The 27,990-nt window shown below is 44.9% G+C and overlaps 1 protein-coding gene across 2 annotated transcripts in view; it reads left to right on the top strand.

Annotated features, from left to right (window-relative positions):
* The window catches only part of LOC135900502 (pancreatic triacylglycerol lipase-like), a 53,675-nt gene that overhangs the window by 19,874 nt on the left and 5,811 nt on the right, over window positions 1–27,990 (top strand). The window contains exons 3-10 of one of the 2 annotated variants that reach the window (XM_065429982.2): window positions 3,991–4,207; window positions 5,044–5,272; window positions 6,746–6,970; window positions 8,779–9,015; window positions 11,652–11,766; window positions 16,496–16,672; window positions 19,452–19,790; window positions 23,213–23,327. In XM_065429982.2, coding sequence (XP_065286054.1) covers window positions 3,991–4,207; window positions 5,044–5,272; window positions 6,746–6,970; window positions 8,779–9,015; window positions 11,652–11,766; window positions 16,496–16,672; window positions 19,452–19,725 — 1,474 coding nt within the window. In that variant the 3' untranslated portion in view covers window positions 19,726–19,790; window positions 23,213–23,327. The remainder of the gene's footprint in view (window positions 1–3,990; window positions 4,208–5,043; window positions 5,273–6,745; window positions 6,971–8,778; window positions 9,016–11,651; window positions 11,767–16,495; window positions 16,673–19,451; window positions 19,791–23,212; window positions 23,328–27,990) is intronic. The other variant, XM_065429983.2, reaches the window with a different exon arrangement.

The raw sequence follows: 27,990 nt of genomic DNA, 5'->3' as shown, positions 1-27,990 counted from the left end.
TGTGGGTACCAATATGTTTCTGAATTTCTGAATAAGTTCTGCTGTTTACTTAATTGGTAAGGGCGCAATCTGTAGGTACATTGCAACTACCTGGTTTGTTCGACGTGGTTTTCGCCCAGGAATAACTTCGCTTAGAAATAACTGCACACCGTACAATGGGAGCTGCCACATTGTAAATAGTGGCGCGGCCGGCGGTGGGTGACGTGAACGTCCGAGGAAGTGGCAGATGATGCGTTATAAAGTTGTCTACCTGCTTGGGCCACTGGGTACTTGCTCCTGCTCGTAATGGCGTCATGGTCGTTTCATTGTTGTCGTTAAAGCGTCATTATCTGACTCAATGCTGTCATCGTCACGCCTTCTTATGCGACACCGTGATCCACGTTATCTAACGGCTTGGTCCAGTAGGTATGCTTTCGGAGTCGTGATGCAATCGTGGTTGTTGCATCGTTGAATTCTGGATTTTTACGTAATAAAACCACGTCTTGATTATGAGGCGCGGCGTAGTGAGTGACTCTGGATTAATTTTAACCACCAGGGGAACCCCCTAATCCTCTGGTGATGAACGTTTTGGCATTGAGCTTTGATCGAAATGCGGCCGCCGCGGCCAGGATTTGATCCCGCGGCCTCGTGAGTAGCAGCGCAACACCATAGCCGCTAAGCCACCGCGGCGGGTATACTGCATCGTAGTCATCCCAGATTTGTCATGCCACTCTCATCATGCCATCGTAATATGCCATCATTGTCACACAGTCGCCATCATGCCGTCGTTTAAAATAAATGTCAGCACTTGATTGCCGCGTTACCCGTTGTAACCATGCAATCCTTGTCGTAGCTCCTTCGTCGTTCTAGCGATGTTGACCTTTTTCCGCCGTATTGTAATCATACCGTCGCCACGCAATCGTGATTAAACTGCCCTTGTCATATCGTGAACGTCAGACAGTCGTTATCGTGCCTCCGTTTTCAGACCGTCATAATAATGCCATTATGGTCGCAAACTCGTCGTCACGGCAACTCCGTCATCTGACTCTCATAATTCCGCAGTCGTCACGCCATCGTCGTCATACAGGTTACGTGATACAGTCATCGTCATCACATTGTCACCATACACTCATCGTTATTCCATTGTCCTCATGCTTTCGTCATAACTGCATCATCGTCTTACAGTCGTCGTTATGCATACAAAAGCGGGATGCCGTTGTAGTCATTTCATCGCCATAGCTGTACCTTCGATATCAGATTAGTCATACCGTTATCTTGGTACTGCTTTCGTCATTCTGTCGTCATCATGCTGTCGTTTCACCACCGTTGTCACTTTGGTATCGTCATCGCATTGCCGTCATGCCGGTGTCGTCATACCACCTTCGTCGATCCAATGAAGTCATTCCTTGTTCGGCATTCTATCGTAATCATGCTTTCGTCATTCAAGATTGATTATGCCGTCGTTCTAATTGCGTCGTCGTCACACAGGCGCATCGTTCATCCACTCTCATTCCGTCGTCGTCATGCAGTCTTGGTCGTGTCACTTTCGTCATTCTCGCGTCGTCATCCGGTTTTCGTCACACTGTCGTCGTCGCGACATCGCCATCTCATTGTTCTCATGTTTTCGTCGTCACGTTGTCGTCATTGTACCCTCGCGATTGGTCATTTTACCATTGAGTGGTCACTCAATCGTAATTATGCAGCTCTTGTCATGGCATCGTCGTCATTGCGTCGTCGTGGTCGTCACACAAACGACATCATGCATTCATGGTCATGCCGTGATGTGAATGTCCTCATTTCGTATTCGTCACGTTGTCGTCGTCATAGCATCGTCATAATTTAGGAATGAACTTTTGCTTGTCGTCATGCCTTCATTGTTACATATGCCACTGACGTTCGATCGATATCATTCTTTTCTCTTCATTTGATCATCACTGCGTCGGCTTCGTACAGTCGTCACCCTACTTTCATGCTCATAGGCGCCTTGGCAGGTGAGTGCAACGGCAAAGTGGAATGATATTGAATTATGTGCATATAGCTGAAGCACCGAGTTTCGAAATTACCACTGCACGTGTTAAACAAGCGGGACTTGAGGAATACGGTCTGTCGCTAGATTGCTCGATTGCTATGCGAATTGCCATGGACATGCATCGTGAGAGAAGTTGTGGCGTAATTTTTGGCATTTCGCATGTGCGTTACTTATGCAGCCACGCATGTGTCACTATGACGTAGGGATTGCAGCATTGCCAACAGTTTCGTTTACGTGCGAACACTCCTTTTCGGAAATTTTACGTTTAAAACGCATAAAACGAAATAGTAACGCCTGATCTGTTAATTCTAGCTAGCCTAATGCTTTGAAGATGCGATATTATCATGGTGCATTTTTGTCGAGGAAATCAGAAATTCTGTTCCAGCAGTCAGCCCGAAATTTCGGCCATTACATAAGATTTATTTTTCGTAAGTAGATGTAAACGCTATGTTTCTTTGGTTATGCAAGTAGCGTGGCCATGTGCATGCAAAAAAGATAATGTGGCTATTCTTAATCAGAGAAGGTAGAATATCGTGTTTTTAGGTTATTAGTCTTCTCGTCAAGCTTATTAACTTCAAGAGTATCAGAACATAAAGTTACTTCATTTGGATTTTGTAACATTCGCCTGTCGTCCAATTTACGTAACTGCCAACGCAAGCACATGTAGTCACAAAGAGGCTTGTTTCAATAATCTAAACAAATGATCTCCGCGATTATAGGAGGCCCCATTTGTTTGCTTTGAACGCAGATAGCATTATCTGCCTTTACAAGTTTTTCTTATCTAATTGGCTGAGGTGAGGCAAGTAGAGCGCAGAAGAGACGAGGGTTTTGGTGGGGCCGGTCTTGCGCAGTGTAGTAGATAACCTGGTGTGAAGAGTTTTGCCGGCGTCTCTGACTGGCACGCTTCACCTTACTTAGCTTGCGGTAGCTCGCCGACTAGTATTGGGCGGTGTGCTACGGTGCGTAAAACATGTCGCCAAAATGGATGCCGAGTACAAAATTTCGCATAACGATGTTATATACCTGACGAAAATGCTCGACAGCGTTGCGCTGCCATGGGAAAACATACACAAAAGAAAGAAAGAAATTCTCGCTGGCAGATCCGAGTACACACCACCGGAGCGATCAGGTGATAGCCATCTTCTATTTCTTTCGGAACGGGCATTCTCCGGCTATTCAAAAAAGAAAGTTGTTTTGTTCGACTTATCAATGCACCTGTACTGGTTACCCGTCCCTTTGAGGTGGTGACTTTCTGCAGTTTCGTGACGACGCATGACAGACCGTCGAATTAGGCGTCGCCTGAAAAGCATTGTCCCCAATTGCAGATGACTAACGACGACCAAGGCGCAGAATCGGAAAGGAACGTTTTTCTACAATGCGGCCTAACATGGTACAATCTGTGAATCCACGTCGTGTAGAGATGGGGGAACTGTAGTGCTTTTTTTTTGTAAAGTGACGCGACTGGCTTGCGAAGTTGTCCTTGCCCAAAAAATGTTTGACCGGTGACGGACGGCTAACGAATGAAATGAATCAGAAACATAATCTAATAGCTTTACGTTAAAGCGCCCCAAGGGTAGGCTACCTAAGCCAAGTGAAACATTTAACCATGATCCCCGTATAAAGCATGTTCTAAAGAGCAGTGTATAAGGTGGATTAATACGCAATGAAATTTCCTTGTATTGGGCTAGCTTCCTGTACCACGAATCGATGTAGATGGCACTTATTGCTTTCAGTCGTTACCCACTGCGGTGCATTGCACTCTCAATTATGTACCTACGCCTATTTTTTGTTTCCTAGCACTTCATGTCAGCTAGTATTGCTACTCCTACTCGTACTCCATCCTACTCTGAATTTCTACACTTTCATGTCTTCTAAGATTCACTGCTCTCTCTCCCTTTCGTGCATGCGGGAAAGAAAGGTCACGTCGTTTCCCAGCGCATCTTTGTGCATATCTCTCTGTTTCTCTCTCTTTTTGCGTGCAGGGAGGACAGCGCCTCGGGACAGCCGAACGCCTTGCCCGAGGAACCCGGCAGCATCGGGACTCGCTTCTACCTGAGCTCGCGTCGCAGCCGAGAGCCACGGCTTCTAGGTGACTCGGCCTTCAACGCCTCCAAGCCGGTCAAGCTCATTATTCACGGCTTCGGCAGCAGCGGCAAGCGCTCCTGGGTGCACCGCATGGTGGACTCGTTGCTCGCCGCTGTAAGTGTGCCTCAACACGATCATTTCTCATTTACAAGTAAGGCAAATTAGCAGAACTTGGAGAAACCACTGTATATCGATGTTGCAATACCTTTTCATCTACCTGAACTCTGGGCTTTCGTGACTGTCGAAGGTGAACCACATACAAGCGCTGTTACATGAAATCAGAAACCACACTTCTTCGACAAATCATACCATCATCTTATCTGGTCTTATCGAGCTCAAGCATTCGATCATTATTTAAGAATGTTTCCTTCACGGGTCGTATTCCTACGAGAGCCTGGCCCGTACAAGATTCGTAAAGTCAAGGTTAGGATTGTAAATCAGGTCAAAGAAAAGCCCTTTTTTTTGGTGAAACGCATACTACTATAATTATCTGTTCGACAAAGGAACTTGTCCCCGTCTTCGCCTTGACGGAAACCGAAAGCCCTTGAAGAAACTTAGTTTCGAGGCTTATGCTTCTTTTTCTCACCCGCTTTTGAAAGCCATAGCGTAACGTACTTTAAATCGCCCCGATTGCCACTGAGAGAAACACGGTGACAATATTAGGCGATTTTCGGCGTAACGGAGAGTCTTTTTGTCGTCCACATCGTCGTAATCGTCGTGCCACAGTAGTAGTAACAGCCGTTTCATCGTCGTCATCATTATGCCGCTATTGTGATGTTCCACTTATTTGTTGTGCCACCATCATCTTCAGGCTGCCGTCGTCGCCTCTCCACCGTCGTGTTTTTCCCTGGCATCGTGTGGTCGTGTTTGTGGCTGGCAAGGGTACTGAGACAGTACCGTTTTGTCCTTCGGGACCCATTCTTTCTCACTGCAGCGCGTATCATGCGCAGGGCGACGTGAACGTCCTGGTGGTGGACTGGGAGAAAGGCGCCACACTGCCCAACTACGTCCAGGCTGCCGCCAACGCACGCCTCGTTGGGCGCCAGGTGGCGCAGGCGGTGCGGCGCCTCCTCCGGCTGGGCGCGCAGCCGCGTGACTTCCACCTGGTGGGGTTCTCTCTTGGGGCTCACGTGGCTGGCTTCGCGGGCGCCGAGCTGAGGAACCTTTCGCGCATCACTGGTGGGTACTGGTGGTTCACAGATTGGCACTTCCCAATGCAGCACTGGGGCCAATGAGAAGCTTGACGCAAGCTCGGGTACTTTATTGTGTACTCGGCATTCGAGAGCGCTTTTTTAAGATAACGATCGTATCAGACTGCGGTCACCACTGCAGGAAATAAACACCAGAAGGTAACAGTAGTCGCCAATGAATTGAAATAAATGTTGAGTGATTTAGGTGTAATCGTGCATTGCGCTCTGTATGTGGTGTCATTTAATATGTCGCAATTTGCCCATATGTGATAATAGTAGGTGGTAAGAAAGTTCTTGAATTTCATTGTTTTACGTGCTCGATGACCTGTCGCTTAGCGTACAAGCTTGATGTAATTTCAATATCAAATGTAAAAGGTTTTAGCTATTCTAAATGATCAAGCAATTGTATAATATTATGACCACAATGCCCGTACATATAATTTCTCTGTGTTTTGTTTGTGCTTCATTGCTGACGGTAGTTCTGTATAGAAATTGTCATTGTACAATTTGCCAGGTATCTAAATTTCCTTTTCCTTTGTATTTAATTTTTTTTTATCACTCACCGTAAGCCGTTAGTGAGTGAGTGAGTGTGTCGTACATTAATAAACAACCTTTCAGTGATCGCCGACTTCTAAACCCCTTAATGTAATAATGTAACCACCTAACAAATGTTATCGCACAGTGCAGGACGCGCCTGCATGTAAAAGATATTTCTGGAATAGTATCGATGGTTCCATCCTCTGCTTTCCCCGCAACTTGTGTAATCTGATTGCATGTATGCGCGACGCGAATAGTGTAGAGCTTTGTGGAAGACACGCGGGTACCAGCGGTTACTCTGGAACATTCAACGACTGATCTATAAAAGCCGACGCGCTTGACCCGCAGATCAGATTTTCGATGATCGCCGACTGTGTTCGCCGCTATCATTTTGCTTTAAGTGCAGCCTGTCTTTGTGGCACAGGTTCGCCCAATAAAAGCTAGTTTTGTCTTTCACAGTATTGCTACTGTGTTCTTTAACGTCCCTACCAAGTGACATTATTATAGTATTGCAATATCAGTAGTGTTAGTTTCATGTAAGTGGTGTACTGTTAGCACATTTGACTGATATTTTACCGAAAAATTTACGAAAAGTCATTGTACCTTTGGGCCTATTGTACTAAGCCCGTTGCAATCACTCCTCTTTCTATCGGAGGTAGAGTCCTCAAGAAGCCTCCCATTATCTTTTAGACTGTTCTTCAAGCATTATGTGAAATAAAATGAATGAATTAACAAATAAATGAATGAGTGACTGAATGAATGAATCAATTAGGCATTCGACATCTCTGAAATACCATATAACTTCAAGCAATAATAACAATAATTGCGCCATATTAGGAAGTATCGATCACTTAATCGCTGTGATCAGGATTAAAACGCAACTTATACCGGCGTTTCTAATGTACGTTTTCTTCTCCTTTTACAGGGCTGGACCCGGCGGCGCCATTGTTCGAAGGCTACGATCACACTTCCAGGCTGGACCCTACGGACGCAAAATTGGTAGACGTGATCCACTCCAATGGCGACAGCTTTCTGCGAGGTGGCCTGGGTGCATTTGAACCTCTGGGACACGTCGACTATTATCCTAATGGAGGCAAGGCACAACTGGGCTGCAACAGCGTCTTTGTGGGTGCCCTGAGTGATATCTTTTGTAAGTACCCTCGGGCGCTGGAGATCCTAAATTCCTGTCACGCCAGCTGGCACGCCATCAGCTAATGCTCTTAGCGCAAAATCCGCCTACGCCGAATAGTATCACAAGACTGCTTTGAAAGAAATATAAATGATAAAACCTCGGATTTCTGTATAAAATATCACATTAGGTAAATTCTTCGAAGCCACTGTGGTTCATCTAGTACAAAAATATGAGCTCAAAGTTCAGGTCAATTCAAGGAACATACTTTGCAGTAAAGCTTCCTTTTTCCGTAATGTAAGTGGTAATCTAAACAGCTGAGGCTTGCTGCTGATCATTCACTTTAATTATATTTACAGCCTAGCGTCAACTTGGTGAAGCCTTGTTTGCCCGAAAAATTAACATGACTTGAAACAATCGTGTTTTCTGTGGGAGTGTAGGCAGAAGAATCTCACAGAAAAGATTTTACGCCCTTGACCGGCACAAGACTGATAAGCGGTATGTTTTGTTTTTCTTTTGTGACTGGAAATTTGTTCCATTTGGTATACGAAGTATACGAAGTTTGAAGAATGTGAGTCTTTGGAAGGGCTGTCGGAATTGGCAAGTATATTTTAGGCAGATCAATAACAATAGTGACAATTGGAATGTTCAAGTTTCAATTTATGTGAGTTCATATGTCATATTACTGATGTGAAGAAACTGTTTAGACCCCTAGTTTATTGCTAGTGTAGGGTCCAGAAAGAAAGTACTGTAGAACCTGTGACGGGTCCAAAAAATATTAACAAAACAAAGAAGAACAAAACAGACCTCTTGACCATTCTTCAAGTGCTCCGAAAACGAATCCAGAGCCTGTGCGCGAAAACGGTAATGTCGGTGTTCCCGTAGCAATACCTCAAGATGGAGTGCGTCAGACGTCTTTATTTAATTTTAAAGAAGGCTAATTGTGTAATTATGATGCAATGCCTGCCTAATTAACTGAGACTAGAGCTTGTATTGCAGATTTCGTTAAAGTGATTTGGACAGAATGAATGGTGCTAAGGGGCGACAACGTGTGCTATATGTGTAAACGAATTTATCCATATATACGTCTAATTAGGATTTTGTACGACGTTATTTACATTTCATTTCTGCTCTTTCTATACCGACGATTCCTCTAAAAATTGTCTAGTCCGCCAGGCGTCAGCAGAAGTACCAGAAGGCAAATCGTGACTGGTTATTCTTGTGAGAGTTTTTAGGAGATTATTTGCGCTTTGACGAATCGGCGCAAAAATTGTCATGTATTCCTTTTGTCTTAGCTGAAATATAGCCACAGTTTACACGAACCCCGCACTTTCTAGAAATAAGGTAGCTATCGTTTTGAGTTTCGCACCTTCACTCGGGACAATACTGACAGAAACATGTCCTTGTAGAGCTCCCTGGTTAATCTGAATGTTTGCTGGACATAACAATGGAAGTGAAGATCACCATTTTGTGAGCAGTCTTGGCCACTTAAATGCTGCTAGTTTACGCTGAAGTCAGTAGTAGCTATAGCTTACACATGCATGAAAATGCTTTCCTTCTGCGGGAAGAGAGAGCGCACGCGTGATGAGTGATTACCTACTTCGCTCGGTATATTATGGAGTTGTAAAAGTTTGCGTGGTAAGCATTTATCCCATCAACTTTGTCGTTTCGCAAGTATGGAGTTTCCAGGTATTAGCGGTGTTTATAAAAAAAAGTTTTTTCCCGAGTTGAGAGTGATGGCACAATTTTAGACGACGTAGTTGTGAAGATGTCAAGTGGCGCTCAAAGAAATCCTGACCCTCCCACTGCCTCCTCGTTACCACCTGCAGGGGGCCACTGGCAGAGCCTGTGCCACCATCGTCGCGCGCTTCAACTGTTCACAGAGTCTGCGAACCCGCAGTGTCCGTTTCCGGCGTTCACGTGCGCCAGCTACGAGCACTTCCAGCGTGGCGAGTGCTTTCCGTGCGAGCGGCCGACAGACTGCAGCTACATGGGGTACTTCGCGGACCGGTCCCGGGCCCGCGGGCGAATGTTCCTGATGACCCGCCAGGAGCCGCCCTTCTGTGGTCAGTGCTCGGAAAAAAGACGCGAGAAAACAAGGGGAAGGAAGTTAGACAGAGAATTAGACAAGGAACTATCTACACCTGCGATGCGCATAGGTGTTCTGCGCCCACGCGTCAAACACGGCGCTAAAGCAGATAGTTGAGCCAGTGTTGGTATGCGTCTATACTGAATAATGAGCAAAGAAGTGCGCAAGAGCAGAACACGAAGTAGAAAAAGCAGCGTTGTGTCATCTCTTTGTCGTTGTTTGTATTCTGTATTAGGGCAGGTAGTGACTGCGGATCCGGATCATGAGACAGAAATAATCAGAAGAATAAGAATGGGCTGGGGTGTGTTTGGCAGGCATTCTCAGATCATAAACAGCACGCTGCCATTATCCCTCAAGAGAAAAGTGTATAATAGCTGCGTCTTACCAGTACTCACCTACGGGGCAGAAACCTGGAGGCTTACGAAAAGGGTTCTACTCAAATTGAGGACGACGCAACGAGCTATGGAAAGAAGAATGATAGGTGTAACGTTAAGGGATAAGAAAAGAGCAGATTGGGTGAGGGAACAAACGCGAGTTAAGGACATCTTAGTTGAAATCAAGAAAAAGAAATGGGCATGGGCAGGACATGTAATGAGGAGGGAAGGTAACCGATGGTCATTAACGGTTACGGACTGGATTCCAAGGGAAGGGAAGCGTAGCAGGGGACGGCAGAAAGTTAGGTGGGCGGATGAGATTAAGAAGTTTGCAGGGACGACATGGCCACAATTAGTACATGACCGGGGTTGTTGGAGAAATATGGGAGAGGCATTTGCCCTGCAGTGGGCGTAACCAGGCTGATGATGATGATGATGATGATGATGTATTCTGTCATCGTGCGCGGCTCCCTCCGCCCCTCCCACCCACCTCAGTATTCGGTATGGAGTCATCTACGTCACAACGCGCAGATGTCTCATGTAGTTCTAGAACCCGGCAGTGAGGCCGCGTTTTGTTTACGATGTCAAGAGCGCATTTTATGCTCGAAGTGTGCTTTGGCTGCTATTTCATAGCACCAGGATCTGCTGCTCCGATAGGGGTCTGTGGTCCCAATCAGAAAATGTGACGTTGTCTGACGTTCTGTTATATACGTTAATCTGGAAAGTCGCAGAAGATGTGTCCAGTGCTCATAAAGGGAAACATGAAAGTCAGCAGATGCAACAAATGAAAATATACGTCTGATTATGTATGATGTTTGTTTACGCGTCTTGAGTACACGATTGTCCACTACGGGTGGAACAGAAATTCACGTGAGAAGCAGAAACTTTTATTAAGCTTTATAGCGGAGTGAGACGAGTTTTTTGTCGGAAAAGCAAAGACAGAAGGAGTGCCGGTGACATAATTGGCTGATCATGTACATTGAAAGTCATTCCAATGTCTCGGCCCACTTACAACACTGCTTTCTTCATCTAATTAAGAAAAGCCTTATTGATAATCTGGCAGTTTTCGCTAAGCACTTCACTCATTTGAGAAAGTAATGCAATTTGAGCATGTGCGCAGTGACGCAACAATGCACAAGGGGGGGGGGGGGGGGCATTCTCCAAAATTCAAGACCGTAACACACATACAAGAATCATTTGGAACGGAAAAAATTTGTGCATAATATTCGACACTAAATTTTCGAGAAACAAAAAACCGTTTACACTGATATAATTCCTTCTTTAGAAAATTTAATCAAGGCTAAGGTAAATTCGAAACAGCAATAAGTATCGCTGTGCAGCTCAGGACTATATGCCGTTTTGGCCACTGTCAGATGGTGTTTGTGTTCTTCTTTTTTATGGAAGGTTATTTGTTTTCATCTCGAGGATGAGAGTGTAAGCTTCGCTGGAAATGTGACCTCTCTCACGTAAGAAGAATCAGAGCCCACATGATCCATAAAATAACAAGTACATAGAGAGCACGCTTCCCGAACATCATGGTGACTAAAAGTATATTAGCAAGATGTGAATGCTAAAGAGCAAGACTGAAAAAAAAATGTGCAGCAAATCATAGTATACATGAAACTGTTTCACCCAATACAATTGTAACAATATGTATGTACGGCTGCCTATACAGAAACTACAATACACAATGAAAGTTTCCGCATCGCCAAAATCAACATTGCATTTTCCTTTACAATAACAGTGCTTCATTAATCTCACGAAGGCTACATCGCAATTTTTTGAGTAATGTATTTATTAACGAAGGTTCAATGAAGAAATGCTTCGAAAGAATTAAAATTTAGCAGAATGCTGAAATCATAGCGCAGACTTTAAAGGAAAAGCTACAGTTGATTAAGGAAAGAGACACAGTTGATAAATCATATGAATGCCCATCTGTATTGATTGCACAATAATCTTTTCATGTTTCCTACTGCTTTTTAACACTGTCTCAGTGCAAGTTACGCCGCTCAAATATTTCTATGTTTGCATAAGGTTCGATCACAAATGCCAATGATTGCCTGAAATACAATAAATTTCGTTTCATAAGTAGAAAATCTTCGAGCTTATAAATTCGTACAACGGCCTCAATTCCTTAGAAATGCCTGATCGACAGTATAACAACTCCTCAGTGAGATAGCAATACTAGTCGGAAGCGTGATAAGTATTGCGATGTTTTGTTATTTCCTCTTCTTTTCAGCGAGTCAGTACAAACTGGTTGTTAACAGCTCTGCTGGCCAAGAACCTTCGTGGGGCAAGATTGAGCTGGAACTCTTCGCCGAATCAGGCGCCAACGAGACGTTCAGCGTGACAACGTGAGTACTGCTTGCGACGTAGACTTTCACCGGCCACTGGAATAGAAGCTAGTAGAGAATATCTGCCAAGGTGAAACAGAATGCCCTTCTTTACTGCATTTATTTTTCTTGAATGAAGCGCTTTTTACTAATACGGGCAGAGAATAGTGTCAGGATGCCTTCCGTACAGTTAACAGAGGCAGAAATTTCAATCACGCAGTATGCGTCATGGCTGCTTGTCATCTTTATGACTGGCCTTTGTGAGCATCATCGACTTTCAGTGTGTTCTTTTTGTTTTTCTTTGAACTTATTCTCGTACGGAACATTTCTTTCAGCACCCTTTATATTCATTTATATTCATATATGTCACAACGTTTTAAGTTTGCGCATCATCCGTTTGTCTGTATGTTTCTGTTCCGGTGTTTTTGGTCGCAGTGTCCTAGATAGGGTAAGCAGCAAAAATAGAACCAGCCAACTAGCTGCTTTCATTGTCTCTGTGAATCGCACAAACGTACAAAAGTAACGACAGTAAATCAGGCGCGCTGAAAGTGCAGGCGCGGTGAAAGTTCCGGGTCCTTCGAGAACGATCGTCTTTGAGAAAGAGAGCTTACACTCTTTTTTAGGTACTTATTTCTTGATAAAGCATCAAAAAAGCTTCATTCTTGAGGATTATTTATTAGGGACAAGCATCGAAAGTAGGACAGCTAGTTTTGCACCACAGGGTCGTGATGTCAACTGTGCCCTGTCTGCCGACATAGCAAATCCTTTCTGCCACCAGCCCTGCACGAATACAATTTATTTCTTTGCCTAAACATGCTAACATGCTATGATCATCCAGGTATGGTGGCTACACAATCTGAGCGCTACGTCTCCAAGAAACAGGTCCCTAAATTATTGAGATGCTACCTCGTTATGACTCTTTGTTCTTTGCAGGAAAAGGTGTACAAAGAAATGAGGGGTATCTGTAAGTCTAAGGTGTAGCTACTTTTCCTTGCAAAAGAATGTACTTCATTTTGACCGGCCTACTTCAGCAACAACTTTGAAGTGAAGGTATTGCGATAGTTAGCAATTGCTTTGCTCTTCTTCCTAGGACAACATGCAGAATTATGACAAAGGTCGTGGTCGATAAAGCACTTGTCCAGTTCGTTTCTTTTTGCAGTCCAATGATTATCATTTTACGTTTTCATGACGTTTCAGCCATTGGTCCAGAACATCCCTGATGAATGCTCGTACCATCTGTTACAGAGCATGCCCCGCTGGTGTTTATTTTCTCACCATGATACGGTGTAAGAGTAATCAGTAGTTCTGTGGTATAACAATACCAATTTGCATGAATGCATTACGGAATGCGAAATGATTTCACTTGCATATGTAAGCGCTGGGAAAGTTTCACTCTACACGTGTGCCTGATAAACCTTGCTTTATATGTGTAAATCCCGAAGCAAGAACTCCCTAACTGCGATTCTTGTGAAACACTCCCCCTTCACAGATGAAACTCGACTCCGTCATGCTGGTGATGATAACAATGATATGAACACCTGTTTTGAAACTAGCGTTTGCTGCATGCCATCCGAGGGGAGCACAAAGCGGAAGTTGTAGATAACACCCATAGACTAAGCCTTCCACTAGGTATTCCTTGAGAAACGCACCTTCAGTACAAAATTTGTGCAAAGGCGACGAGTAGCTGTCTGTAAAAATTTTCTCCGGTATGTCCACCGGGCGTCATGCAAGCGCAGTGACTGTTTCAGTCGAGATATATAGCTGATTCATGACCTACTTTATAGTAACCAAGGTAGACAGAGGGACAGACAGACAACCAACTTTCTTTGAACCTGAGGAGCTACTGTAAACAAGGAACGCGTAGGTTTTTCTAACATGGCGACTGCATAGTCATCCACTAGTGATTCATTTGTGATCACAAAACCTTAGAATTTCTGCATCATTTTCAAGAAACCGCATTACCACATTTAATACGCAACTTAGACTGTAAGTTACAGAATTGTTGAAATTGCGGCGATAATTTGTTGACACCCTTTATTCTGATTTTCACAGTTGGCGTACCTTGCGCGTGGCATCAAGTGGCAATGTGGGTTTTCTCAAATTAACCTAACTTTCAGGTGCCGCAATTACTTTTCTAGAAGTCGTTATGTGGTATTTCGCTCCCTAGAAATTCGCCTCTTAAATGCAAGCGTGCCACTCGCCACATGAGTTCCCCAGCTACACAAGTGATAGGGACGGTACTGCTGTTTCTAGCACTAGTTTTCTTTATCAAAGCACAAAACTGTCTACCTGGCCCTAAGCGCATCTGCCTGGATACATTTGCAGTAGGGTACATTTACAGCATTGCAGCATTTACAGCGTCTCCTTCCATTTATTGATTACTGCAGGTGACACATGTAAAAATGACAGCAACATAAGTCAAGGAAAGGCTTGAAGAACAAGTTAGGGCGAAGAACGAAAACATCGCACGAAACGGGACAAGGAAGCATCATGTACAAAGTAGTCCACCTTCGCTCCTCTCCTACCTAAATACGAATCGTATTAGTCTAAACTCATGTTCGCGTTTACATATGCATGACAACCTGCATATGCATGACAACCTGCAAAGTGTTCGATGGACTGTAGGAGGTTTTAACCTTGAATAAATAAGTGTATTTTTTTCAATACTGCTTCTACATAATGCTATATAGGTGCTGGAGAAATGTGTCAGCGTGGCCTATGCGTTTGTTTAAAACAAGAGTGAGTTTAACATAAAGACAGAAGCTTGAAGCGCTGAGCAGTGGTTGAACAAGAAATGTCGTGGAACCAACGCTTGGACAACGGGACTCGTCTTTGTCAGAACCATGGTCACTGTTTCTTTGTATGGTTTCTTAAAAGGTTACTCGTACACATTCATTTTGAGCGTATTTTTACCATGTGTTAACTTTCCATATTTTAATGAACATTTCCTGCACTTTAAGCCCACTGATTGTTTTTCCACGACTAGGTGTGACAGCATCATGCTATGTTTTCGGCGTTCTATATTTTTTCGGTTCTTCAAGGTAGCTTCTTTCGCCTGAGTGCCTACAAGTACGCTGTTATTCAAGAATGCAGTTTAACTTTATGCTGTTTATCCGGATGTGCACATGCAGGCGCGCCGTGCTGGGAAATGTCGCAGTAGCAAAAACTGGGGTAAGGGCAAGCCGTGTCTCTAAAACGTAGGCCGTATGATACATTGTATAAATTCCACACAGGAAACACGTTTACAGTATGGAGAAATTCCCTAATAGTTTTGTTGGCTCTGCATTACATGTGTGGATGCCAGTCTCTATTTCGGAAGGGTGGTGCAATTTGTAATGAAATGTAGCAACCTCCCGGCTCTGATGCAGTAAGGAAGAAAATAAAATATTTCATGTGTCGGGACACGAACATAGTCATAAAAAGTGATTATTGAACCTGTCATAATGCTAAAGTTTTGAAGGTACACGTCTCTGTATAGGCTACACACTGAAAAAAGCACAGTCGTCTGCCTTGTACCCGCCTTTCCTGAACGAAAAGATTTCCCGAACGCTCATGTACTTTTCGGTGAAGGTATGCAACATAACTGAACTTCCATAATAGATAGATCGGGTCCTGGGTTCCTCTATGTATACAGAAAGAAACTGTTATTCCTGTATAAGTTTCAGAGTGCGCACAGTATCTTGCTTCTTCAGGAGTGTCGTCTGCTTTGTGTGCTATGTGTTCAGGATCAGCTTCAAGTACATATTATTTGGACACGCAGCCTAAAAGACATCAACACACAATTTTTGTGGCAGCAAATGTGACGATTTAACATACAGTACTTACGAGATGGAATCATTATGTAAATATAATAAGTAGCTTCCTAATTAGGGTGTGTGGAGGAGATTTTGTTGTTAATAAGATATTCCAGTCAGAGGGTAGAGCATGCAAGTCCACTTGATATAAATTCGGTGGCAAGCAGTAAGTAGTTCCTAGAAGCCTTTCTTCAGCGTCGATGTTCCAGCGTCGAGTTCCAGTTGACGTTTGGCATTCCGTGGAAAAATGCTGTTCGGAAAGAATGACTGGGAGAACATTTATTTGTTTCACCCTACATTTTCAGGGGAGATTTCTTGTATCTAGTGAAAACCAGATGATGTCTAGTAAATTTGTAGGCTGTGCTTTCTTACTGGCTAAGATTTAGCTAGTAAGCCACCAAAATTATTGTTTATAAATTATTAGTGAATTCCACTTCATTATTCCATTTACTAGCAACTATGACGCAAGTCTCTGCATCAACCACAGCACACAGTGTGTTGCCTGAAACCTTGTGCCTTCACCTTCATGTGCTATTTTTCATGTTATAGTAAGCTCAATTCGACTGACCACTACTAAAACCCACGTTAGGGCACAACAGACAAGACGCTCTGTCATTCTTGCCTCGTGTGTCCTATTGTGTGTATTAATTATATTCAATGCAACTCGAAGTCAATAGGATGCACAAGATAAAGACGACAGCGCACCGTATGTGGTGTGCCCTACCCTGGCTATTACTTAACTCAGTTGCACCCAGCGAATTACGAGATGAACGAGCAGCGACGAGCCCAATTTCTTGCTTTTCGGTTTTCTGTGCCACTTAACATTTTCTAAAACACGTGATGCCTTGCCGCCCCATTTTAGATGGAGGCACTCATTGACGTTAAGGCTTGTTTGCGTTCACTCGTATTTCACTGTCTTTTGGCGGCGCTTGAAGGGGCAAACTTCTCTGTTCCAGTGATTCGCAGGAGCTGCGAGGTGGCCAAGGTGAGAAGGTGCTTGTCGCCGCTCACCCTGCTGTCGTGAACATCACGAGAATAGTCATCAAATACACCAAATACCGCGGATGGATTTATGGAGGGAAGGACTCATGGTTCATCGACAAAGTTGCCATCCTCGACAGCTTCGGCTACACGTGAGTGCGGCTTATTGTTTTCAATTCTTCAAGCGTTCAGAAATTTACTGTGTTTCGCCGTACTTCTTGAGCGAGCATAGCTTTTGTAAGAAATTCCACGCTCTTTTGCTTACTTTGTGATTTCTGCCTACAGCTGAAGTTTGGATATTCATTTGTTGTGGTGCATCCGCGTCCATGAAATATGAATTATATTATTACGAATTGCTATAACGCACACTGAGACATAGGCTGTATTGTGAGTTTCTGGCCTATTGTTCAAACAATGACGAATACCGTCTTTATAGCGAAATACTTGTTAACTTTGTGAAGCTGGAGATTAAAGAAACGAAAACTAAGCAGCCATGGCACTTTAAGATTGCCAGCTTAAATGCTGCTTCACAGGTTCAACCGTACACGTGCGACAGCAAGCTGGCAAAGTTTGAGAGCATTTTGCGCTTTAGGAAATTCGCATTTGAATGTTGTTATATCGCATTTGAAACATACAGCCTTTGGAACCGTAGAGCCGCCTGGCGACACTGAACTCGCATGAACTCCCGTGAGCTCGAATTCCAAGAAACGGCTCTCCTGTAGAAACGGAACCACACTCCAAAAGACGTTGTTATGCTTGCTGCAAGCACTGGAAGCGATTGCAAGAGCGTGAAATACGTCGTGGCCACCATGCGTCATTTCGTTTTCGCATATTCGTCTCGTTGGTATGCTGCTGCTTTTTTAAACCATCTTAACAAAAACTTGCGCGTGAAAGGCGTGAACGCGCAAAGAAGCAATAAAAACGGGGCTTTTTTATTCCACAATTGAAGGAACTGCGAGCATAGTTCAACGGCGATGTCTCTGCTTTGCCGTTGGGTGCTAGAGCGCGCGGAGTGAAGCGTCCGATGTGGTCTCGAACTGCTTCGAAGTAACGGCGTAATGGAGACCCCGTATGTCCTGGCCATACTAGAATGACATTTCCTGCAGGACCTTTTGAAATTGAAATTCCTAGTTAAAATGTGTGCTGAGAGCATAGTTTCTTTTTATGTACAACGGTGTTAGGTCCTCTACTCGCAGTTAGAAAAATTAAGGGAAAATAGTCGCACGACCGTTTATGGCCCCTTTAAGCCAGACGGTGGGCTTGGGAGGTGGGTATCACTGATCGGTAGATTACGGCCATAGAGGGCTCAGTGTAATAATGCACAGGAGTAGCCGGCTTGCACTTCGTTTGAAGGAGCTCTCGCAAAGGCCATGAGGAAGCAATACAAGACAAAGAAGGGAATGCTGCCTTAAGGGGCAATAAAATGTGCGTATTTTAAGTAGAGCTGGAGGGTGCGCGGGGTAATAAAAAATGCGCCTATTTGAAGGAGAGGTGGAGGGTGCACGGGGTAATAAAAACATGTGTATTCGAAGAAGAGGTGGAGGGTGCGCTGGATAATAATGCGAAGGTTGTGGTATCGTTCCCCACTTGCGGCAAGTTGTTTTTTCATAAACTTTATTTTCCAATAATTTATCGTTTCTTTATTTCGTTTATTAAGCACAAGTAATTTACCTTATGTTGTCTTTGGTGTCAGTGTTTGTTGGCTTCTTATGTTATCACTAATAAAGATCGGGCCCCTTGGTTAAATCCCTTCCTTCTCGTTATTGAGAAGGGGGCCTTTTCAGCTATCACTGGCCAAAATCACGTTTGAAGCCTTCCCACGACTACAAAGACCTAAAAGAAGAATTTACCAATGGATTTTCGTGAGTGCGAAGGCATAGCCCGTATTTCACTCTTCGACTGTTTTCGGCGTACAATTTGCAACCCAAGCTGTTGCCTTCGACTCAGTGGTGCAGTCTAGAGAAGTTGCTCACTCATATCCACGCTACGACGTAGTCATGCGCTTTCTCTTTCTTTTACATTTGCAATTTCCGGCTCTACTACTCTTAATGGGCTCTTAAGTCATCGGCAGTATTCAACGTATGGAAGATTAGACATAAGTTTCCTTAGCAGACGAAGGCAGCCAATTTTTACCGATGGTGGCAGTCCGTTGAGTACCTATATCAGAATTTACATGGTGCCTGTTTGATGACAAGCGTTTTACGTTTTGTTATTGTTTTTCTAAGCTTAATGATTTACACTGTCATGGCAAGTTCTTATTGAACGCCTACGTGAGCACTTCCCATATACAGGCAGTTTTTTGTATACCAATTCTGCATTTCCCTATTGTTATCTTTTATTCTTAGTTTCTGCTTGCTTCTAGTGATTAAGAAACATCTTACGTTCAAGAATACTGTTTTGCGGGTGCCGGAGAATGCCTACGCAATATCATATCAGTATATTTGTGTTTGCATGTGAGATTCCGTTCTTTACAAGTTGCACTGCGTTTATCGAGTTCATATTGTGCATATCGTAAAGGGCTGAGCGAACTATACAACAAAATAGGCTTTAGTACCTATCCCCGCTTGATTTGATTGGAAGGCAATGAAATTTCGTTTGTTGCGGAGAAGCCAGCGTTGGCAAATGCTTTCGGCTGCGTATGTGAAGACCCTATCGAAACGGTGGCATGGGTGTTATAAACCGGAACTAGCCTACAGGATGTGGCACATATATGGGTGGAAGTTCCTATTTTGAAGGAGTTGAACAGATGCGCAGAAATAGAAACCTCCTCGAATATAAGCCAGTAGGATTGTCTTGTGAGAGTCCTCAACCTTCAGGTGAGGGCTTCAGAATTTGGGGGCCTACCCAAATAGGTCCGGCAAAATAGATTTCCGACAGCGTCTACGTTTACTACAGCAACATTTCTATATCGAATACGTTGGTTACTTCCAGGGTCTCCTACTGCGGCCTGCGGACGCGACTGTTGGACGGGCGACCTCTCAAGCTCCGTGTGCGACCGGAGGATTGCCAACCATCCTCGCCACAGCGCGTGGCGCGCCTGGTGTGGCAAGTGCTCAGTGACCCCGTCGCCGGCAGCGAGCCGAGGCCTCCGCGGCTCGTCTGGACGCTGAGGCTGGAAGATGCGGAAAGCGCGTCCGCGGTGGTCGCTGCGGCGCCGCTCGAACCCCGCCCGCCAGCGGCGCTTGCACCGGCGAGAAACCGATAGACTCCAGCAAAGCGTCAGATTTCAAGTCACGCTTGTCTGCAAAAGGAGACTGGATTACAACCGCGGTACGTGAAAGCGTGCGCAGCTGTAACAATGTTTTACCGCGTTTGTATGTTTGAGCACGCGAGCGATAGAGAGAGAGAGAGAGAGAGAAGCTTTATTTTTGCAGACGGGTCATTATCTAAGCCGTCGTTGGTGACAACACAGTTATGTGACGGTTTGAGGTTGTGAAATTCTCACTATGTGTAGAACGTGCTGAAAGTGTCTCGCAAGCGTGAGGTGCAGGTGTTTAAGGGAAGTAGTCGAGCTCACCTATGCGTAGACAAGAGATGACGGCAGAGGGGAGAGATTGAGAAAATACGGTGAGTATTTAGCGCGAGACCTGTGCAGGGTGGTTGACTGGCCTCCACACACCTAGTAAGGTGTGTGATTGCGTCTGTTCTTTACAAGCTTTTTTACCGCATCAACATTCGTCAGTGTGAGCTTTTAGGCTAGGCGGATCAGTGAAGCATCGCGGAGATCCGCTCTTCTATTCACCTTCCAGTTAAGCACTCTTCCTATTTCTTTGTACATTACTGCGTCATTTTTTTCCTGATTTCCTTTATGTCTGATGGTATTCCTCTACGTAAAATATTTATTGGCACCAAGATACGACATAGCAGAAGATGTGGATAAAAGGTAACATTGACCTTGACATGGCTGAACGCCTCATTCAGTTCCCACGGCGCGTCACTGATCCGCTACAGAAGAATCTCTCCGAATCTGCACAATTTGAGCGACACGCGGAGAAACTGAAATCCACTCCGGAAAGTAGAAAATATTGCCCACAAGGAGTTGCTTTCATCACTTGTTTTCTCTCACCAAAGGTCGTGGTTTCGCGCGCGTTAATTATATGTAACTTAACAAACTGTGCCCTAATTAACATCGCCCTAATTATTACAAAAGGTAGCGGGCGCAAGTCTCACCAAAGGCCGTTAGTTCGAGTACCCTAATTAACTTATCTTAATTAACACTGGCTTAATCAAACTTGCCTTAATTATCCAAAGGTTGTGGGTTCGTCTCTCGACATCACCCGATGTGAATCGGAATCCAACTTGGAGGTATGGCCGGTTCCCCCATATGTCCATGTTGGGTCATGCGTTCGAGCGCCCTAGTTAAATTCGTTTTAGTGAGCACCAACAGTATTGGCTTCGACTGCCACCAAAGGTCGTGGGTTCGGCTATCGACCTTTACGATGTCAACTGGAATCCAACTTGTAGACATGGCCGGTTCGCCGATTTCTCTAAATGGGGCCGACTCCCACCAGAGGTAGAGGGCATGACTTCCGTTAAACATCATGGGTTCGAGTGCCTTAATTAACTATATCTCAGTTAAGCTTGCAATAATTCACTTCGCCTTAATTAACACCGAGGGAGTGGGTTGGACTTTCTAACTCCACGATGTCAATTGGAATCCAACTAGGAGATGCCAGTTCGCCTATATCTCCGTGTTGGGTCCATGTTGCCTAATTAGCTTTTACTTAATTAACACCAAAGGCTGTGGGTTCCACTCACGACCTTTACGATATGAAATGGAATCCAACTGGGAGATATCCGCCTTAATAAACAGAAATTTGAGAGATTTATTAGTCAGAGCGAGGGCACAGAAGCCCAACGTGTCCAAGGGTTGTCAACCATCTTGCAGCCATCACTGCAAGTTTTGCTCTCATATAAGAACAGCCATAGCTAAGGTATCGAATTCGGCCTTTGTATATAAAATTAACAAAAATCTTGACTGTTATTCCAGTAACGACATGTACAGAATTCAAAGCGAGGTGTGTAAGCATGAATAAACCGGACAACCAGAGATTCCATTTAGCCTGCGGTTTAACAACCACGGCCCATGTGAAATGACTCCCGAATTTACCCATCTCCAGGCACGTTCGACTGCTCGGTTACTCCTTTGAACGCGTGAGCGTCGTTTTGTTGCGATCTGGTCTTGAACACACCCGTGCATGCGAGCAGAGAGAATTTTTTTTTCACCCGTAAGTTTGAACGTGTGCTAAATCAATTAATGAGACCGAGGCGCCTGACGTGCCTCCGGGATATGCAGTGAAAGGGTGAGCGTGGATGCTTGCTCTCTCTTCAAAAAATTGAGGCGCTGCTAACCACTTGCAGTTGCCTCCACGTGTGCCTCAGGGGGCCATTGGAAAACTAATAAATGTAGCTCAGTTGTCATTCTGAGCGGCTCATTGCCTCTGCTAGGAGTCCGCGTGAGCTGAAGTTGTGTCAGTTGTACGGTAAACGTTAGAAAATAGCGCTCTTGTGGAGGCTTCCTAACTAGGCTCGCTAACGTTCTAAGGTCAGGGAACTTTGGAACCCACCTCAACTTGACCACAATGATGCCTGAATGTGCCGTGTCTCTTACGTGTTTATTGTTACACTGTGATCATTTCCACAAGTTGCTGAATTTTCGTGTCCCTCCAGGGCGCCTTCTTTATTCTGCCCGAGACTGCCCTACTCAACTTGCCCTATCTCCCACTACAGCAGTGACACGTGCACTGCTGCTGCTCAGCGATCGTTTTCACCTTCTCTGCCTCGTGTCAAAGCAACTTGAAATCAAATGAACTCTTGGGGTTTACGCGTCAAAACCACAATTTGACTATGAGGCACGTCGTAGTGGGGGACTACAGATTTATTTCGATCACCAGCGCTGGGATCTTTAACGTGCATGCAATGCACGGTGCACGGACATTTTTGCATTTCGCCCCCCCCCCCCCCTACCTCCGCATATATATGCAGCCGCCGCGACCGGGATTTGATCGCGCGACCTCTCGTGCTTAGCAGCGCAACACCATAGCCACCAAGCCACCGCAGCGGGTATGTGAACGAAAATTCAGCTGCCGCTACTCTCCGCCCATCGGCCCCTCTCGGACTTATGTATTTTATTATTTCTTCTTATTCATCGCCCCCTGTCTATTTCTTCTACCACTGTCCTCCTTGCCATACAAACATGGAACTCCGCCTTCCTCTTTCCATGCATCGTTGCCGATGAGGCTGATGTAAATCTCTCAAAGCACCTAGCAGTAGTCAATCACTGCCACCACTGTCCCTTTCGGTTCGAAATCTTGCTCGGATGATTTTTTTTTTAAGAATGGTCAAGCACAATGTCCGCTCTCCACTATCAGTGCCGAAATGCCAACGTTTGTAAACCCTGATGAACACCGGTCCACAGGTAGAAATTCTTGAAATTAAATACTTGTTCCGTTAACCTTGTGGCATGCCTCAAGTTTGATTACGTATACATAAACAATCAGGTTTTCCGATCTGGCCTAAAGACCGTATTTGCAGCATGCTGCCTCCGCGTCACCCTCGCCTGCAGGACTGATATTGGTTTGGTTGAGGCACGAGGTACTTAGCAGCAGATTAAGCGCGGTGAAACTATAACAGCGCCAAATAGGTGCAGTGTAGAGAAACCCTGACAGATCGTTTTCTGGCATTTTTTTCAGAATGGTGATCTTTCCGACAAGCAGGCAGAATTAAAAAAAAGTCTCCTGGTTATATGTGCAATGTAAACATCATGAAATTTCCGCAGACGCTGAAGACGTTGAAGAAACCTTTCAGGTTAGTTCACTGTTTCATTTTAAGGCATTTTCTGCGAAGCGTCGTTTGTGGTTCGAAAAAACCAATCAAATGGTCGTACAAAAATCAAATCAGAGCGGTAAACAACGGCTTATGGCACCTCCCGACAATTCCTAGTCTGGTGCTGACGAGTTGCTAAATAACATACACCGAAAAAAAATAATATCACGATGCTACCACACTTGCGTATATTGACGCAGAATACAATGCAAAAGATGTAAGCATTTCCCGACTGCCGAATGAATGGAGCGCAGGTCAATGACGAATTTTCAGTTATTGATGATAATATTCAGTGCCAAGCTGCTTCAATTACTCAGAAGCCTGTAGTACAGAATGGTGTATCGTTATATCTTTGGTTTTTGCGATGCTGAACACGATGACTCACATCGCATTTAACGTGTTCAGCGTTTTTTAACATGCGTAATTGAGCGTTGGCGGGCAAAAAAGTGTGCCTATACTTGTGTTGGGAAAATGTCATATTTATTGATTTGGTATTAAAGGATTGGTTTATTAGCTCTGAGAAAGAAGGAAAAAGATTCCCGTCTTTCATTTCATGCCCAAAGAACAGCACTGATATGGTACTATGACGTCACTAACTAACTGATTGTTAAGTTGATATTGTCACAGCGCCTATGCACTCCAACTCTTAGATTTCTTTCAAACGCAATGTCATTCTCATTTATTGGTAAAACAGTCCCGAGAAAATTGTGTCCGAATCGCACGAAAGCATGTGGAGCCGGGTAGCACGAGTTTACGGAGGAGCAAGGAGGGAAATGTCACGATGGCTCCTGAAGCCCGTTTTTTGTTTTACCCTCTGTAAGTGCCCATGGGAAATCTAGCAGTGGTAAGGATGGGGCTTATGGTTCAAGGCAAACTATATTAAACCTAAGCCCGAGTAGGACACGCATTTGTTGACCCTTTAAGCGAGTCTGATTACCGATCCTTTAGGCGTGTCTGATTAATGATAGGTGTGTTTGAACCATAGGTTCGCCCAGTAATACATTCCGATTATTTACCGATATGGCCGCAGAAACACGCGTACGTTATTTGTCGTAGCATCGACTGTTTCGTTGAGACTATTTGAGCTTGCGCTACTGTGCAACGCAGTGATCCGCTTGGTAAAACGGAATCACATGTTTCCATTCTGCCACAGACGCAGAACGGAACGCGCTAACAATATAGCGAATGCTATGTCCGTCTTCCGCGTGCGTCACGTCCCAATTCTACAAATTGCTTATTAAAGTGACAGCGCACCAGTTGCCGCGGGCTTGAGTGCCCCAACGGATCGCTGATTTTCAGGAATTCTTTCCCCGTAGCATTTTGCGGTCGTAGAAGCATTTCTTATGTCGTACATTTGCAGTGCTGCACAGGGCACTTGGCGGCTATAAATACTGTTCGCAACTGTGTAAATTACGCGACATCGTTGACGTTTTCGTCGTTGTTTTCCGCGAGCAGGTTTTATTCTCGGCGAATCCTCTGTTTTGGGTACGTGCCATGTTCTATGTTTATTGTCATCATTGCCATGTACGCCTCCTTGGTGCCGCCGCCGACGTAGTTTTCACGAGCATGACAGCGAAGAACTACACGAAAAGACGCTGCTACATATATACATTGTTAAGAACCATGTTAATGCGATGAGTATGATGTAATAATATTCCACTATGTCTTTATTTAAATTCTTACATTTCGTTGATACATTCTTTTTCATGACAGCACCCCTCCCCCCATGAAATCACCCTGTAACTAGGACCGCTATATTGTAGCGACGCCTTATGCCTTATTCTACGCTATTCTTATCATCCACCACACATCGCCGCCTGATCCCGTTCATAATGCGGGCAGACCGTCGCTCTGACCACTGGCCAAGCGCGAAAAGCCTGAAAAAGCATAGAATCGAAAAGGCATCGCTACAAAATACCGGCCCAGGGCCCCATAACGTAAAGTTATTCCAATATGTTTTTATTCCAATCTGCTGACGTCGAACTTGCATAGCCACGGACGCAAGCATCGGGCAGTCACCTGCAGGGCTGTCTGAACAGACCAATCAAACGCTCTCCTCGTTCATAAGAGATCACTTTTGTTTGCTTGAAAAATGAATAACATTGCCTACACTGAGCGGCTTGTCTTATCTAATTCGCAGACAAGAGGTGAGGAGCACGCTCCATTGGAGAGGGATTCGATGGGGCGGAGCTACTGCACTGAAAATCGATAACCGGATGAAGAGGGTAGTGCCGGCGTCTGTGAATGGTCCGCTTTTCCTTACTTAGCTTGCCGTGGCTGGTCGAAAATCACGGCGGCATGCAACGGAACGTTAAGAATGCCGCTAAAACGGATCTCCCCAAAGAAGAGTTTGCAGAGCGAGGTCGTAAACGTGCTTAACGTGCTCGAAAACGTCACACGGCCACGCAAAAAGGTTTATTATACGCAAATAAACCCATTCTCTTCGGTAGAAGCAAGCAGCCAGTGCCTGAGCAATCGGCGGCAAGCATCTTTTTTCCCTTTCGGAACGGGGCAGCCTGCGGCTATTGAGGAGGAAATTCAATTTTGTTTGGCATAATAATGCATCTCTAAGGCATACTCGTCACTTTTACGCGGTGAGTTCTTGCGGTTTTGTGACGTTGAGTGACTGGCAGGAGAAGTGGGTGAAGCACGAAAACTTTTGACCAATATCCGAGGGCTAATGCAGAAAAGGCGCCGAATCACAAATAGAATTTTTTTTGTTCGGTCAAATCATGCACAATCAGTGTGCTCACGTCATATCAGATGGGGAGCTATCGCGGTTTTCGTGACTTCGCGTGACAGACAGGTGAACTGGGAGTGGCCCCAAAAATTTTGACCAATCACGGTAGGCTGATTGAAGAATTAGAATAGAAATATTTGGAATGCTTTTACGTCATTGCGTCCGAGTCCCGGTTACCGTGCACAGATTACTCTCAGGTTCCCCGTAGTGAGCGAACGCAATAAAATATTATAGACCCTTTTCACAGCCATCCCTTGGGCGCACCATAAATGATCACGTGCTGGCCCGACCATTGCTTGCCTCAGCTGCTTCCGTAATTACAATGGATGTCATGACGGCCGGTGTGCCTCAGCATGCCGCTGTTTCAGCGAATATCGTAGACGGTGATTGGGTGAACGACACGATGCTTTGGCCCTAGCTTCAGAAGACATGGAAGCGTTTTCAGAACTCGTTACGGCATGTCCAAACGGTGCGAGGTGCGTATAGAGTGACTGTACTAAAAGCGGCTACAAATCTATTACGAACTGTCGAACGTTTGCGCTTGTGAATTAAATCAGGATCCGTGTGTCTTGCTTTCCATTGTTTATTTGGCAAACACTTTGAAGCAGCGCCTTGTCATGATTCTGACTCGGTAACATTCCTTGGTACGGTCCGTATTAGATAGTTTCTTTCTAGCTTAATTGCTCACGGGTGGTCTCAGTTCCGGTAGAGTTGCTCTGGCTGCACACAAGGCTTGGAACGTAGACGTACTATGCTTTGTGATTGCTTGTAGCAAATGCGAATTATCGCTAGACACTCGCTTACTCTCTTGACCTTCACGAAACGTTCAGCTAGGAACATTCGTGTGTTATCAGTAAAGTCACCGTCACTTATGCTTCGGCACAGTGATACTTGAAACGGCTACTTATTCTAGGGGGCATGTCTTTGGCGTGTGTGTCGGGATGGATGTGTGAAGAAAACGTGTGAGGACGGTATCTGCACAGATCCATGCCAGGACGTGATGCTACTTGCTTTGTCACCAATTAGGGAGTAGTACTCACTCTTGCAGACATTACGGGGTTGGAGTCCTCTTTTTTTTGAGGTTAGCGATAGAAGGCTGGCGGATGAGTGCATTTTTCATGCACGGGGAAAGCCTCGGAGCACACATGCAGTTCTTGTGTAGTAGTCGTCAATGGAATTGGTCACACAGATTCATTCCATTCCTCTTGCAGGCAACTACTGGAAACGTCGTACATCTGCCCTTCCATATTTTGCAGCATGAATGGAGCGCAGTGTGCCGGCGAACAGCCAGCTGCTTTTTCGAAAGCTTATTGCACAATAGCAGGGCAAAAGCGGTAATGGTTTAGCATTCGTGCGCTTTCGCTGAGGCAACGTGCGGCGCGACGCCGAAAGCGCCGTCTCGTTTCTCTAGAGCAAACTGCTCCGCAAATAGGGTCAATAGTTATGTGCCAGTGATGCCCACATAACGTAATTGTGTTCCGTTAAAGTATCGATCGTTCTGGTCTGCGAAATCCTTGCCCAGACACCATTACTCCCACAGTTTTGTGGAAACCAAAGCCTTGCACTAGCTACTCAGAACTGCTAGCTCAAAAAAAAAAAACTGCAAGAAATGCAAAAAATTCCGAAAGCTTAGTTGCTAGCGCACTCGGCTTCCAAGGGAACATTGATGCACTGGGATGAGTTCAAATAAAAAAAATGAAGTAATCTTCTTTTTCTTCACGCTGTGGCAATGACGAAGCTGGGGACGACGAGGTGACCTATTGACAACAATAGTTGTCGTTGTGTTTCGTGAGCGCGATGGGATGAACGGGCAAGGCAGATAGATAGATAGAATAAACTTTAATGTCCAACGGAAAAAGGTGATCTGCCCACCCCCCGACGCACAGGTCAGGGGGCGAGTGCCGC

This window comes from Dermacentor albipictus, chromosome 5 (genome assembly GCF_038994185.2).
Source record: "Dermacentor albipictus isolate Rhodes 1998 colony chromosome 5, USDA_Dalb.pri_finalv2, whole genome shotgun sequence".
Classification (NCBI taxonomy): Eukaryota; Metazoa; Arthropoda; class Arachnida; order Ixodida; family Ixodidae; genus Dermacentor; species Dermacentor albipictus.
Note: the sequence above shows the minus strand (reverse complement) of the source record. Positions and strands in the feature narration are given on the sequence as shown.